The sequence below is a fragment of the Abrus precatorius genome, unplaced genomic scaffold (assembly GCF_003935025.1).
Source record: "Abrus precatorius isolate BTA unplaced genomic scaffold, Abrus_2018 Scaffold10, whole genome shotgun sequence".
Lineage (NCBI taxonomy): Eukaryota > Viridiplantae > Streptophyta > Magnoliopsida > Fabales > Fabaceae > Abrus > Abrus precatorius.
In genome coordinates, this window is record NW_020874292.1 from 3,514,576 (window position 1) to 3,531,470 (window position 16,895).

The window sequence follows — 16,895 nt, forward strand, 5'->3', positions numbered from 1 at the left end:
TTTAACATTCTTATTTATGTTTATTTTCACTTTTTTTTTTACGTTTTTTATTTATAACATGAAGATAAATACTTTTTTTTATTAAAAAAATTGTTAAAAAAATGTTAAACTCTGTTTAAAAACAAAAACTACTTCCAGCTATATGAAATTTTGAAATATAACAGTTGTAGGTACATAGTTTTACAAGTCTATAATCTATTAAATTTGTTAAATATTATCTTAATTTAACAAAAATTAATTACCATTAAAGAAGAATTTATTTGAAAGATTTTGAAATATAGACATTTGTTTAAACATTCAGTGTAAGATTTATAGAATAATTTAACCATGTGATGACTGGCGAGTACTTTAACCATGTATTATTCAACTAAAAAGCTCCATATCTCAATCTCTTTACAAATAAGATTATTCTTCTGTCATGATTTTATGAGGCATTATTCTGGAAAGAAGTCAGCTTAAGAACTGCTTCCTAACGGGCTAGTGTTAAGCGGAGGTGTCAACTTCCTAATAATGGAAAGGTTCAAGACTTGTTCTAACTTGTGGGAGGAACTGAATTCATGAGGGGGACAACGAAGGAAATAGCAAAATTAATACTTTGATTCATAAGGTGCAAGCAAAAAGTTGCAGCTATAATGTACAATTTGACCAGCTCTATAGCTATGGTTAATTACAGGATGAAGAAAAAAGAACTAGAAAATAAAGATTAATGTTTCCAGTCGAAGGAGCTGAATGATGCTGAATTTTATTTTTGCCTTGCAGAAACTAGTAACTGGCGTACATTGGCATTTCAGACAGTCTTATAGATACAAGCCGAAATCATTCTTGAGGGCAACACCAACACTAAATGCAAAACTGTAGCCCCGCCAATATACAGCAAAAACAACAGAAGATGTTCTAATTTATGTTTAAATTGGTGACTGTAAGCTATGGAGTTGTTGACTATTCAAATCTGCTATCTCTGGCTAAATGGAACACACAATTTCTTAAGAGTCACTAGTCTTCATTGCTCTCTTTGTTTTTCCTAAAACGTTTCCGCTTATATACAAACAAAATCTCGGGCCTACTTCTCTTCTCTCTCAGTGCTGCATCAGAATTTTTTTCCTTGGTTGTCTGGGAACTCTCAACCAAACCATCCTCCCTCGAATTCTCTTTGTGCCTCAATTCATCTTCCAAAGATTTTTCAGTTGTCATTACCATTTCTGGCTGTGCATCTTCAGTGAACACCTGAAGAAGTTCCATAGGCGTAGCAGCAGGATCAAGCTCCAAGCAACCTTTTGGAGCATTCTGATCCTCTTCACCTGTAAGCAAGTATGAAGGAACCTGGTGTGAGAAACGAAACATCTCTTCCCTTGAAATATTCTTGATTTTTCTTGGATCGGCATTATGGCGGAACACTGTCTTGAAACCTGCAACCTTGACAAGTGGGGCAACATTCACACCTTGTTCTTCACTGTAGTCTTCAAGCACCTCCACCATGTCATATTTCTGTATGATTTCATCGTCAGTAAATTCATTCCAGTCAGTGGACCAGTTCCGATACAGAGCCCATATATCACCTTTCTTCGGATATATGTGGACAGCCCCTCTTGAACCTTTTGTCCACTTAACCCTGTGCGAGAAGGAATTAAATGTGCTATATAATCCTCGCTTTCCTATTCTGAAATCTCCAGAGGTCTTAGGAAAGCCAGAACTGACCCACTTTATTGGGGCCAATTCATCATTGCTTTTGGCGTTCAGCCAGCTAATCCTCATTTGGAAAGGATCCTTTGAGATTACATTGTGGATTAAGCAATAGTAGCGCGGCATGCCATCCTCATTATCATATACAGCCCACACCTGGTTCTCACCAAAAGCATTTTCAATACGGTCTCCATCAAAATCATGGAAATCTGGATCTGGAACATTCATTGAGAGAGAATCAGGCATCTCTGGCTCTGGATCAGTAGAGAAACACTTTTCGCTGATGGTTTCAGAATTGGCAAATTCCTGGGTACCAGGTTTTACACCATTTGTGGCATTTTCTCTGTCCTTCTCTCTGATGTCTGTATCAGTATTCTTTGACTGGCACAAATTCTTTGATACTGAAGAAGCCTTCCATTCATCAAGCTTTTTAAGAATCTCCTTCTGAGCCTTTTCCATCAATATTGTCCTCATTTGCAGCTGTGATACGTCCCTAATACCATTGCGCTTGTAACTTCCAGCAACATTAACCCTTCCTGTATCAGAACTGTATTTCTGAGATCCAAATTCATTGGTCAAGTTTGTTCCTTCTTTTTGAGATGTTGTATTAGCTTTCATATTTCTTCTATCGCTATCAACTTTACGTTCATCAATGCGCCTTCTTTTCTTTGGCTTGTCTCCTTTCAGAATAGAATTTGAACCAAGACAAGAGGACTGAAAAGCTGAACCAGCACCAGTTCTCTCAACAGCATGAGTTTTCCCAAAATGAACCTCCTCCTTCATGACAGGTGTCAAATCTTCGTGTCTTCTTTTCAAATTCTCAGATGACATCCTAAAAGCACCAGAAGCTTCAGCAGCAGTAGAAGCTGAGATTGGTACACTGGTAATACCACTGTGCATAGAGAAAGGACCTGACCCACGTGACAAGTTGACAGCAGAAATTGGTGTCCTACCTAAACCAGTAGAGGTGAAGTTGTGTTGCTCCATCTGAGAAATTCTTGAAATGGATGAAACATTTCTGCATGCAGTTGGGGGCAAAGCCTCAAAAGCAAAAAATGGCTTATGACAGGTGGTACAGACAAGATTGCAGTTGATATAAACAGTATAGTACTCAAACTTTGTCCTGCAGAAACTGCACATGGTCCAAAATGTCTGTTTGAATGTCACAGGAGGCACTGGACTGAGTGGAGTAGAATTGAGAGGAATAGCACTCCTATGATCTCTGTCCTTCCAATTAGCAGTATTGGACATATTATATAAACCATTCTGACTAGCTGGTATTGAAGGTTTCCCACCTGAATTTCCTTGATATATGCCCCATATACTGTAGTTTTGGTCATAGATGATTTTCCTGGCTTTATCAGATAATAAACTCCAAGCCTGTGAAATAAGGTTAAATGCCCCATTTGCCCCTACCGATTTATTTTTATCAGGGTGCAAAATAAGAGCCAGCTGCCTGTAATGTCTTCGAACTGTTTCATCATCAGCCAAGGGTTGCACACCAAGGATCTTGTACCAATCAACCTCTCCATTTACTCTTTTGTCAGCAGAGATATACACCTCAATAGTCGCCAGCAACTGACGAAGGCCATCAATATCGGGATATAACTTTTGAGCCTTCATTGCAAGAATTCTTGCGCCCCCAAGGTCCCTCTGTGAAAGCATCTTCTCTGCAAGCCTTTTAGCCCTCAAAGCTTCATCTTTATTACATTCCATGCTTGCTAGTATGCTTCTGCAAACGGCCGCTAATTACTCTTCTCTATTTCCTTCCTTCCTTAGAAGTATACACCAGCATGATAGATAACTTTGACAATTAATATATACACCCAGAACCCAACAATTCCGCTCACAATAAAGATGCTTCCATCAATTACAGAAGCCCAATAAACCTATAAATCGTCCAAAATGACAATGCTACATTAAAAACAAACCAATAACGGCTTAACAAAATCATAACAAATCAACTGAAATAAGATTAACGGGACAATGGAATTCTGTCCAGTGCTTATTTCATCCCATTAATTCCCAACATTTTACCACAACAATCAGATAACTACAAATTCAATGTACATACTCAAGAACCAAATTTCCGAAATAAGCATAATAATATCATGATATTAGATTTCCAATACATTTTCACATTGTCACTCCCTTGCAACATTTCCCAACCCCAATCCAGGGAACAACCAAACCAAACCCATGCTGCTCGTGGGGGGGAGGAATCGCAAAAGGAGAACAAGAACACCAAACAGTAGTTTCATCTTTCAATCACCTCCTTCAATGTGTGGGCAAGAAAACTAAGCATGCTCTTTATAGTTCTTAAAACAAAATTATTGCCCATGCAGCTCTTCGAATGAACAAATTTAACACACATCCACCATCAACAATAAATGGGGAAAAAAACTAAATTCAGGATTCAAGACTTTCACAAAACAAATATCAAGCATGCAGCCCTTTAAACGAACAAACAACATCAGAAAGAATGAACAATAAAAGAAATAAAAATTTTGAAGACTTATAATCATGAAAAATTAAAGGTTTTAAATTATACACAGTCATGCGGTTGCAACTCCGCATCGTTGCCATCGTAACAAATCACATTGTCGGTTCAGTTACAAATAAACAAAAAAATTAAAAAATAAAATAAAATCTCCTAAACGAAACCCAAAATCCCTTCATTTTTTTTTTCCAAATAGAACGATGGAATCAACATACCACTGCAGATTATAAGAATTAAAAACGAAACCAGTCACAGAAGAATTAAACGCACATTGATTGAAATTAAGAGGAAGCAAAGAGTGAATCGGATACCTGAAAAAACACGAATGAAGGTAGCGGGAAATTGAGTTGATGAAGTTCTTTGCTTTTTCTGAATGATTTGAAAACTGGTGGCTCAAGAGGAAAGAGAATTGGGCTCCGATCAGAGTTTCAAACCTTACTCTGTGCGGTGCATGTTAGGCCATCATGTTTTGAGGTTTTTATACTGCTTTCTCATTCACTTCTCTAATTTTTACAATAAGGTAAATAAATTTTGTTTAACCTAATATAAAAAATAGAAAAACTATAGTAAAGGTATTTGTAAGATATATAAAAATCTTAAAAGATTTTAGTTATGATTATACTAATACAATCTTGAAAAAAGGCTTGATAATTTAATCAAATACTAGTGTTATGGCTTTCTTTTACCGTTACTTGATCAATGCAGAGTTATATTTTATTAACTCTTTTACATGTTGGAACTTGTAAATGAATATTTAATTATAATATTACTCTCTGCGTTTAACTTCATATTTATTAAAAGACTGAAACGTTGTGTTTTTTTGTGAAATGAGACTTCAGTGAACTAAATAGTAAAGTTTTTATATTATTAAATTTCTTATACATGGTAAGTTTATTTATAGATATTTTCTTTTTCCAAAAGATACGAAACTTACTGCTTTTATTTAGTATAGTAGCTTTATATTTTCCTTTTTCTTTATTTATATAATAAGGAGAAATTTTTTTATATCTGACACTATGGTGGTCCCAATCAATCAAATATATATATATAAAATCTTTTTGACATATAGCAAGATGTAACTGGTTAGGACAATGTAGCCCTAGACTCCCTAATAAATTTTCCTGTATAAGAGGCTACTTAATAATTTTTCCTGTATAAGATATTATACAAAACATTAGGAGAATTCCCCCTCTATCAATGTATCTTGAATTAGTAACATTGAGGGTGCAATTTCATTTAACAAAAAAAAAAAAAAAGGAAAGATAGAAAAAAAAAACTTTTTATATTTGAGAGGAGAGAAAAATGAGGCAGCATATTTAGTTAACCTTCTTCTTTGTTGGAATTTCTTATTTTAAAAATTAAAAACTGCTTTTAAAAAGTAAATTAAACATACTCTTACTCTTTTGAAGTTGTAACTATCTGCAGTCCAATTGAAATTGTCCACTCTTTTATATTTCCATACTCATACTTCCTTATTAGTCCATTTGACCAGATTACTACAGAAATGCACCTATTAATATTTGTTCCTTTTATAAATGATTGGATTCTGAGGATTCTTTTACTAATGGATATCCAACTTAAATGCTGTAATTGGATTTTCTTCCAAAATTGGAGGCTACATATATGGTATGCAAGATTCTTACAAAAATAATGTTGTTAATTTGCCAGGATAGGGTATTATATAAGAGTATTCTTTCATAGATTCCATGCCAGTTAAATTACAGTAAATGCTATCTGTTCATGCTTGCAAACGAAAGATTGTGAATAAACAATTGCACATTACTTAAAAAGTATATAGATTGGCCTTATGATGCCTGTCTATAGCTTCCTACAGATTTCCTCAGACAAAAAGCATGCCGAAACACAGCATTGTAAAATTCTAAATATGCTGATTAATTTGGTGTATGTCAAATAATTCAGATTTTGAAATTCAAAATGAATAATTCCTACGGTTGCCTAATCAAATAATAACAGGAAAAATACATAAATGATTAACATATCGCCCCAAGTCATAATAGCCAGATATATTTTTCCCCCTCAGACGAAAATTGCAAAAGAAAACATAATGATTTAAATCCTAAAGACAAAGAAAGGGCATTTTTGTTTAACATATATAGTATCCAGCTGCCTATTACCAAAACTTGGATCATCCCAATTTACGATCATATTCCCAACAAAAGTTCCTTGGAGATTTTGATTTGTATTTTCTGATCTGTAGATCTTCTTCAAGTGATTTGCCAGCATTGCTCACCCCATCAATTTTTATAGATTGCAAAGACAAGCCAGAAATAAGATTATTATATTGTATTAACCAAGATGTTTTGTGTCTCTAATCATTATTTTCCCCTAGAATGAGAAATCTACAACACGGATGCCATTGTGTTAGTACTTGGGACTGGCCACACTTTATTCTAAAATAAAAAATATTCGAGTTATGATTAAATTAACCAAGCAATCGTAGGTATTGTCATAAACAAAGTTTATTTGAATTTTGAAGCTTACCAGCAACACTTAAACTTCTGGCTTTACTATTCGTTTCCCAGCAGAGTTTTGTACACACGGTGAAAATACTGAAATTCTTGACACACACATACCCTTTTCTACAAGAACCCTAAAACCATCACTACTTAAAATGTTGAGCACAAACCCCTCAAGTCTATATATGCAATGACCAAACCTTCTTAGGTAGGGAGTAGCTTAGGTAACCTTTTAAAACTAAGTGAATACACTTTAGAACATATATGCCGCGGCTGTGACACATGAAAATGATAAACATTCATCAGGACAAACAAATGTCAGAAAAATGGGCAAAAATAAAAGCCCAGAATTCTTCAAGCCAAAAATGATTGTAGTTGAAGGTGAAATTATTGTCCTATGTCACTGGTATTGGATGATAAGCTATTTTTCTTAAAGTAGCATGAAAAACAAATCAGGAGTAAAAACATACATAAGAAAAGGATTAACCAAAAGAATTTCAAACATAGTGTTATTTCATGCTTAAATATTAATTGAAATCTTACGACAGTCACGGAGATAATCATGGAAATTACAAATGCTGATCATTACTAAATTCATGTTTGCTTGGCGTTCGTTTCTTACATACGTTTATTTCGTTCAACAATTACACAATCAACTCGTTGAACGTGAGTTGCAGGGATATTGGGTGTGAATCCAAACATATAGTTAACTACATATACCTTCGAACATATATGTAAACATAGCACTATATTGGTGATTTACATATGTAGTTTGACCAATACGTTCAGTAGTTGTAAAACTCAATGTTGAAGTACGGACACCGCACACGACAACACGAATACAGATATTCTGATACGATTAATGTCCGAAAAATTAGATATTGTGGGAAACTACAGACATATCGATTTATAATATATAATATATATTTATGAGTTTATTCAGTAAGAAGTTTAGTGAGTGTCAAGTTCTCATGAAAAGTTTTTTGACACTCTTTCTCGTCCTTTCTATGTTAATAAAGTTTTTTAACGTGTTTGAGATGTGCCGTGGAGCCAAGTTCTTGTTTTCTGGGAGAGGTACTTGGTATTTTTCTCAAGAAAATTGTAAGTAAAAAATTTGATGTTATTTTTTGGTTGTGCATGCTTCCAATTTTTCTTTTCTTTCTTGAAGGCGATTTATTGAAGTGATTTGAGCTCTTGGAATATTTTTCACCAACCAAGCCTACCAACTTCATATCGATTATCGAAGAATCACCAAACCAAATAAAATATTAAAGGTTCTTCTTTTCTTTTTTTATTACATAAATTCTCATTTTGTGAAAATTTTAATAATTTGTCAAGCTCTTTCGAAAAAAAAAATCTTTAATACTTTTCTTCACCTTTTTTATTTTAGGATAAATTTTACTATAGTTTAATTCAATTTTATGAAAAATAATTATAAATAATAAATGATAACAAGTCTAACATGTGAAGAAATGAATTATTACAGTGAAATTCCCGAAATTACTACTCGTGCTAAACAGATGGTGCAGGTCGTTGGACCCTAAATTTATGTTTCTGAAAAATTGTCTATAATTTTTAGATTTTCGCCTATTTCAATTAATGCATGTATTATTATACCTTTAATTGTTATGTATTTTAAACTATTTATTATTATCATATTTTTAATAATAATTTAATTAATTTTATATATCCAACTGTTTGGTATCATTTTAATATTCACAATCGTTACCCTTTTTCGGCGGAAATATTCATGAAACAATGACAATGAGTGAAAGAGGAGGCAACGGCTAGAAACAATGAAAAATTCCCCACTTCGCTTCAATAGAAGAGGGCACCAGTGACGAAAGCTAAGTAGAATATATATATATATATATATATATATATATATATATATATATTTATTTTTATTTTTTCTCTAGCAATGATCTTTTCTATCATTTTTTTATTTGATTGTGCGCACCCAATTCTAACATAAATAAATAAAAATTTCGGGTATATTTATTTTCAATGTCTTGCCATTTTTATTTTTAACCCCATAAATAACCATCTTTACCCCCTTCTTTTTTTTGTTGCTCATCAATTTTCCTACAAGTCCCATTTTTTTCATCTAATTTTAGCTTTCTTCACAAGTAAAAGAAGAAAACAATAAGGAGTACCGGCAATAATGACACGCTTAAATGCTTAAAAAATTGGATAACTTGTCTAAAAACTATATATTATTATTTACTTTTTTAAAAAAAGAAAAAAATTACAAAAAGACAAATTTTAAAGTACGTAAATTGTCTAGAAAATGAAAGTTAAAAATTACATATAAAAGATCATAGAAATAAATCTTTATACAGGTGTTAATTGTCAACTATTAAATTAACTTTACAAACAACATAAAATATAAGTATACGAGAGAAAATTTGTATAAAATAATAAATATTATGTAGAATAAAACATATTTCAAAAGAAACTAATTTTAATTTCTTCATAAGAAAATTCATAACTATTAAGTAATTAGATTTTAAAATCACCTTATAATAACTTTTAATAAGACTTTAAAAGATTATTTTTAATTTAGTATAGAGAACAAACTTATTATCGTAAAAAATAAGTAAATCATGTTAGTCATTTACTACAGTAGTATCATATAACATTACTATAACTCATATGGTATATCCTACAACTACCATCCACATTAATTTTGTAATATTTGGAAAATTGTGGATCTCATGGCATCTCCTGAAAAGATGTGAGTTTGAAAACTAAATTGTTTGAAATTAACAAATAACAATCATTCTTAAATTGATTAATAAAATTTAAAACATGATTGATACTTCATTTCACTTTATCAAAGAACATATTATTCCTCTAATATTAAAACCACCAAAGAATGGATAAATAGGAAATACAATCTCTATGTTGAGGTAATGTAGCAATCTAAATAGCAGTAGAGTCATGGAAATTATAATGAGAAAATGACACCCCAAGCAAAATCAAACTTTTTTTAGAATATAGACAATCTCTAAGACAATAATTAATGTCTTCAAACCTATGAGAAAACCTAAGGCAAGAGCTTGAGGAAGCAACTCATTAATGGACAAATACCTATGACAAATAAGACAAATGAAAAATATAACTTTCTCTATTATTGACAACTTCCAAACCCAATGAAAATCTGAAATTGGTAAAACGTTGAATCTAAAATTATTGAACCACACATAATTTGTTTTTGCAGAATAAGCCTCTTTTGTATATTTCCAATGCCACTAGTCTTCATTATTTTTATCTGTTGACCTAAGAAGCTAGTGTATATATAGCTTTGATGTGTTGTAGGATACACATAGCGAGTTAATCCAATTTCCAAGTGCTATGGATAAACAACTCACTAACTTTGAAATTTGTATATGAGATGTAAACAAAATCAAATAAGTTACCAATTGGATCATAATTCAGCTAGAACTTAAAACCATATCTTAAAATGCTACAGACCTTTATAATGCTCTTCCAACTAGCAAAGTCTTTTGGGTTTGGTTTAATAGCCCATAGGGAAGCTCTTTCATATATTTATCCTTTCATAATTTGGATTTATTCTACAAAATATATCACACCAATTTACCTATATTAATCATTTATATATCACAAACACCCAAGTCGCCTTGTTTCTTTGTAGTGGTAATTTTGTCCTAGCCAACTAGATGAATGTCATGGTTTGAATTATTAGAAAAACAAATAAATTTTTTAACTACCTTATTAATATAATGATAAATAGACTAAGATAGCCACTAAATTTGTTTGGGATAAATAAGAATGAAAACTAGACAGTTTTTTCAAGCAAAATTTATTAGCTCTATTAAGTAATTTCTTTTTCTAATTTGTCATCCTTTTATGGATTTTGTTAAGTAAATGAGCAAAAGTTATTCTATTTAATCTATCTTTGGTCAATGAAAAGTCAAGGTAAGTTCTCAAAGCTAAAACAAAACAATTGGAAGTAAGACCATAGAAAGTATTATACTTTTGGTGAGAGACCCCTTTCAAACACATTGCCTTAGATTTGTCAAAGTTAGTCTTAGAGTCAAAGACATCACAAAATTCTTGCATCATTGTGATAACATTTTGGACCTGTGTGTTTTCAGATTTACAAAAAGGAAAAATATTGTCAGTAAGTAAAAGATGGGTAATATTAAGGTAATTTCTAGACAAATAAATAAGCTTCCATAACCTCTCCTCCACTATTTGATTTATCAATAGGAAAAAATTTCTCCATACAAAGAACAAAAAGATAAGATGATTCTATTGTTAGGACCTCTTGTTGGTTGAAAGTCTTCAAGTTAAACACCATTACATAGAATGGATAAGAAGAAATTGTGCATACATCACATGAAAAGAGACAAAATACAACCTAATATATCAAAGTCAACAAGAGTTTGTTGAAGAAATTTTTAACTAATATTATCATAGACCTTCTTTAGATCAATCTTAATGGCTATTATTCCTTTTTCCTTTTACTTATATGCATATAGTTCAAAATTTCTTGGGTAGCTGAAGCATTCTCTGTTATTCCTATTCTTCAGATGAAATTACTATGAATGAACATATCAAATTATCTAGAAAAAATCTAAAATGATTAATAAGGACTTTAATAATGACCTTATAAGTTATATTCCAAAAACTTCTAGGTCGAAAGTCCTTAAAATGTAGTGGACTATGAACTTTGTAAATGAGAACTACAGAAATATGCACCAAACGAGAGTCCTTAAAACCAAACTGAAAATCATATATTATCAACCTTTAAAGATCATCTCCAACCACTTCCTAATCATCTGGTCCAGGGGCCTTGAAAGTGTTCATACCAAAGATAACACTTTGAACTTTCTCCTTCAAGATGGGATTCAAAATAATTATTTTATATTTCTCTTGGAGTTTAGGAAAGAAAAATAGTGAAAGACTAGTATGCTAACTATTACGAGAAGCACAAAATGAATTCTTATAAAATTTTAAAGCTTCAAATTTGATAATGTCATTATCAGTTCATTAAACATCCTTAAGATATGAAGACCTATGATCCTATTACGATTTCATCAAACTATTTTTTATGCTTGAAAGAAACGAGTGTTACGATCTCCAAATTAGACTCATTGCTCTTGAAACTTTTGTAATCATATAAGTTCTTCTGGAAGAAGAACATCATTTAATTATTTTTATAATTTACTCTTCAAATAATCTAGTCTCATTCTGGAATTGTAAAATAGTTCTATTTGGTACCATATAGTCGAGAAAGACTGTGATTATTGTGACAAAAAATATTACTAAAGACTTTATCAATAAATTGAAGTGCATCATCCTTAAAGTGTGACAAACTATTTACTAAAAATGATTACTTTAATTCTAAGCCTCATGAACTACAAAAGCAAAATCTTTGTTAAGTAGCATAGGCTGCTAGAAATGAAAAGGGCATTATCGAAGCTTTAGGGAAAGGCACAATAGTAAAGGGTGGTGGACAAAATAAACATGATAAAGCATTAGGAAAAAAATATCTTTAGTCAACATCTATCAATATTCGATGTACTTTTTGAGATTTTGTGAAAGCTATTATTAACCTTTCTACATCAAGTAAAATGTGTTCCTTGAGATCTTAGGTCTAGAAGGCCGTATTCATGCATCATAGTAAAAACATAATTGGCTTAAAAAAACGAGTGATGTAAGGGACTCACCAACACTACCTTGAAATTTTTTATTCAAAGAAGATTTTAAAATTTTTTCTTATAGGGACTCTTAACGAAATAGTGATTGAGGAAGATACCATACAAAAATATAAATCCTTTGACATTGGTTTCATGATGGGACAACAAATGTTTAATCTCTCTATCTTATCTTCCTTCCCTCTCATTTGTTCCTGTGATAGAATTCAAAGATCTTAATATTTTATCAAAAAATATTAGGAGGCAAGAAATGCCCAAGGACAATGATATACCAAAGAATTAATATCTTGTTTCAAGCTTACTATTTGTTCCTCTATGAAAGGTATATATAATTTTTCAGACTACTTAAAAATTTTGTGATAAACTTAATAGGTTCCAACTGTGGTGGAGGAGGAACAAGACCATAGGGAGGAATTTGGTGTCTTATTCAAAAACAAGAAGAATTTTTTATTTATTTAAAAATCTAAAAAAAATTAGGTTAAATTTGGAGATAAAAATATCTTCTTTTTTTCTCTATGTTCAAATTGTTGTTCGAACAAGAAAATAAAATTCACAACTAGCATTTGGCTACTAGTATTTGGTGTATTGATTATTAGTTTTTACAAACTAAAACAATTTATTTTTCAAAAACCTCTTTTGCTCTAAAGGGAAAGTTGATATATAGATGTATACTCCTATTCTGCCCAACTCTCCCAAGATGCCATTTGCTGCCTTACTAATCCAATCTCCAAAGAAGTTATGTGGTTTGCCTTTAATTTAATGAAGTCTCTAAAAGGCCCAAGTTTTAATAGTTTTTAAGATTTCTTTTTAAAAATATTTTGACATTTTATTGGTGATGACGTTTGACATTTGGTTTAGCAAGCTTTTACAAATATCGAATTTGATTTCATTCAAGGAAAAAATTTATTGGTTCTTATTATTAAAGTTGATATACCAAGCAATTTTAAAGATTTTATGCTTATCCGTCTTCGCAATGTTTTTTTTTAAATTATTGGTAAGATTATTGATATTAGATTATAACATGTATTTACTAATTTTTAGAAAAAATGAAATTGTAACATTAATTCCTTTGTCTAAGTCTAGTTTGATCTCCTTGTTAAGTACTTGAAGCAATAACACAAATTGACTTACAAAATTTCATTATAAATTTAGATTTTATTATTTCAACAATTTTTTTTATGTAATTACTAATAAATTATTAAAAGGACAATATTAAATACTATTAATAACATAATTAAAAATAAAAAAATTAATTAATAATATATTATATATATAAACTCACATTTTGGAAGAAAAAAATATCTAACTAGAATCAAAAAATTAGTAGATCTATTCTGTTCAAAATGACGTTGCCATAAATAGATAAAATAATATTTTCATTTATTTATCAAAAGTGGTGTATTCTTTGAAATCAGAGTTGATTTTTTTTTATATATATCTAACATAATGGATGAAAGGATCCTTAAAGAATGATAAAGTATATGAAAAATTGTTAGCAATGACTTGTACAAGATATTCTATTTTTGCATAGAAAAAAATTCGTTAAAAAAATGTAAAATTTTTTTAATCATAAATGAGAAGATTTATTCTGTATAAAAAAAAGATAGATTTGTGTTCCCATGTAATTTATATGCATAGAAATTGATTATATTGTATTTCTAATAAGATTACTTGCTTGCAATCATGTTATTTAACTTTAATTCATACCTACCATGGGAGATTATATTTTAAAAAAAACCACTTGATTTGGTCTATTTAAATAAAATGTTTAATATCTCTATTTAAATAGTTTAATATATAAAGAAACTTTATGACCAATCAAAGATTTCAATACAAAGTAAATCATTAAGAAGGCTAATAAGTAAAAACAAACTTTTACATCAAAAAAATTAGACTAAACTTAATAAGAAGCCAATGACAGATCATAAATCTATTTTAAAGTTATTAAATAAGTGTTATTCATATAAAGTTTAACCTAACTTATTTTCATTCCTAACAAGCACTAAAAATCTTAAAACTAATAACTTTAAAAATATAACTGTCTCTAATTCTCTTAATTTCTGCCACACTATTTATTTATTTTTTTCAAATGTTATATAGAATGATATCTATTGTGTACCAAATTTTAAAACTAATAGTATTTTGCTCTTTAACCTTATTTGTTCATTTTATATCTCATAGACATAGTGATGTTAATTTTTCTATGAATCAATGTCCACTACTTTCAACAATTTTTTTTAAAAATATCAATATTCTATGTATCAAACTTAAACTTAAACCTGTATTCTTGAATTAACTTTTTTCCTCACATTTATCTAATTACGAAGAACTTTGCTCATTTAATACTACATTCATATGCCTATACAGTTACTCTAACTCATTTAACATATAACGCATTATATCTAAGTAATGATATAACATTAATATAATACTATTGTTTGCAATCTATCTAAAGAGTAATGATAAATTTTATATTAACTCAAAAGCTTCTTACAACTCTTCTTCTTTATTCGAATTTAATACTAGTTAGAAGATATAATATATACTAAAATATAAAATTTTTGAATAAATTATAGAAATATAAGATTAAAAAATGCTAACGACAATCTTGATTGCAGTACAAAGATTTAGACATAAAACTGTTAAAAATTAGAAATTGCCAAAAATTATTTGACAAATTTTTTTTAAAAAAATATTGCAAAATTTTAAAAAGTTAAAGCCGTCAGCAATATTTTTTTAAAAAAAAACTAAAAATTTAAAAATCAAGAATCACCAATATAATTTTTTTTAAAATAATAAAAATTTAAATTACAAAAGATCGTTAATAATAAATTTTTTTTAGCTTAAAAATCGTCTATCATAATTTTTTAAAATTTCTCATATTTCTATAGTTGTTTCTAAAATCTAATATTTTGGTATTTAAATTTTTTTCATATAAATAAAAAAGTAAAGTAAAAATGTGTTAAATATTTTGTTGTTATTTTAAAAATATTTTTATTACCAATCAATATCGATGACTTTGCTGTGATAATGTCAGTGGCTGAACTCAATATAATGATAAAATATAGAATTACAAAAGGCGATCAGAAATTCGGAATATCCAATGAAGCAGGCATAAGGGTGCTAATATCACTATTATATGTTTTAATTTGATTAGAATAATAATTAATTGAGTGAAGATTCCTTGTCATATAAGACCGCATAGCGCAGTGGATTAGCGCGTCTGACTTCGGATCAGAAGGTCGTGGGTTCGACTCCCACTGTGGTCGTTAAATGTATTATATATTCTAAAAGAATAGTTTTGTTTGTTTGATTTTTTTCATATCCTTGAAGGAAAGAAAATAAAAAATAATAACAAAAGTTAATTTGATTGTTTTGCCTTCCAAAATAAATGTGTCATAAAGAGTAAATGTTAAAAATTAAAAAATTAAATATAAATTTTTAATAAAGTAATTATTTAATGTTTGTCTAGTTAATATTTTAGTAAATATATTTATGTATTGCATAAATTTTTATAAATATATTTTTATTTTTATTATTTAATTTAAAATTAATTATAATTTAAATATAAAAATAATTAATTTTAATAAGATAAAAAATATTTAATGAAATTTTTAATTATTTTTAAAAATAAATATAATAGTTAAACTTAATTTATATGTGACTTTAAATATTATAAATTTTAATAATAATAATTTAATTATAAATTAGTAAATTTATTTGTGTGTTCTACAAATAATATTAAATATAATTATATTAAAAAATATTATATACATTTTTATATATAATTTTTTTTATATATTTTTTATTCTCTTCAATAATAATAATTTTTATTTTTTTAATTGATGTAAACATAAAAATAAATTAAAGGGACGTGAAAGTGAAATTAAACAGTAAATTTTTTTAATTATTTTCAAATATAAGTAATATAAATTTATTATATTATTATCGTCATAAAATATTTTAAAATAAAAATAAAAATACATAATATATATATATATATATATATATATATATAATATACCAATGAGTAGAAATATAACAAAAAATCTTTTTTAATAAATAATGAGATTTAATATTATACTAAAATAAGATTTATTTGAATGGAGTCTAATTTTTATTTCTCAAAAATTAAAATAAATATTAACATAAATTTAACTTGTAATAAGTAAATATATACTAATAATTAATAATTCTAATTTAAAATATTTTTTAAATTTTAAATAAGTATTAATTTTAAGAATATGATATTATAGATAATTATATTAATGTAAAAATATATATTCATGTTACTTTATATTTTATTGATAATTTAATTTATAACTAGAGAATGAAATGTAAATCTATTACATGATTGAATACTCCAAATAATTTTTTTAAAGTATTTAAAATTTATTTCTAATCTCAATTTTTTTAATAATTACATAATTAGAATATGAAATGGTAATAAATAAATATAATTTAAAATATTAATATTAAAAAAATTAAAAAAATTTATAATATTTTAAAAATTAATTCACATTTTTATTTGATTATTTTTTATAATTTTAA

General features: G+C 28.6%; 1 protein-coding gene and 1 non-coding gene across 2 annotated transcripts; one reads left to right on the forward strand and one right to left on the reverse strand.

Annotated features, from left to right (window-relative positions):
* Positions 1 to 576: 576 nt before the first annotated feature.
* LOC113852399 lies at positions 577 to 4,631 on the reverse strand. Its single transcript, XM_027482624.1, has 2 exons — positions 4,492 to 4,631; positions 577 to 3,569 (listed from the first exon to the last, which is right to left on the reverse strand). The coding sequence occupies exon 2, from the start codon at positions 3,394 to 3,396 to the stop codon at positions 994 to 996; it is 2,403 nt and encodes an 800-aa protein (XP_027338425.1). The 5' UTR covers positions 3,397 to 3,569; positions 4,492 to 4,631; the 3' UTR covers positions 577 to 993.
* Positions 4,632 to 15,539: 10,908 nt separating this feature from the next.
* On the forward strand, positions 15,540 to 15,613 carry TRNAR-UCG. The gene has a single exon. It is a non-coding gene; the product is annotated as a tRNA-Arg (tRNA).
* The last annotated feature ends 1,282 nt before the right edge of the window (positions 15,614 to 16,895 follow it).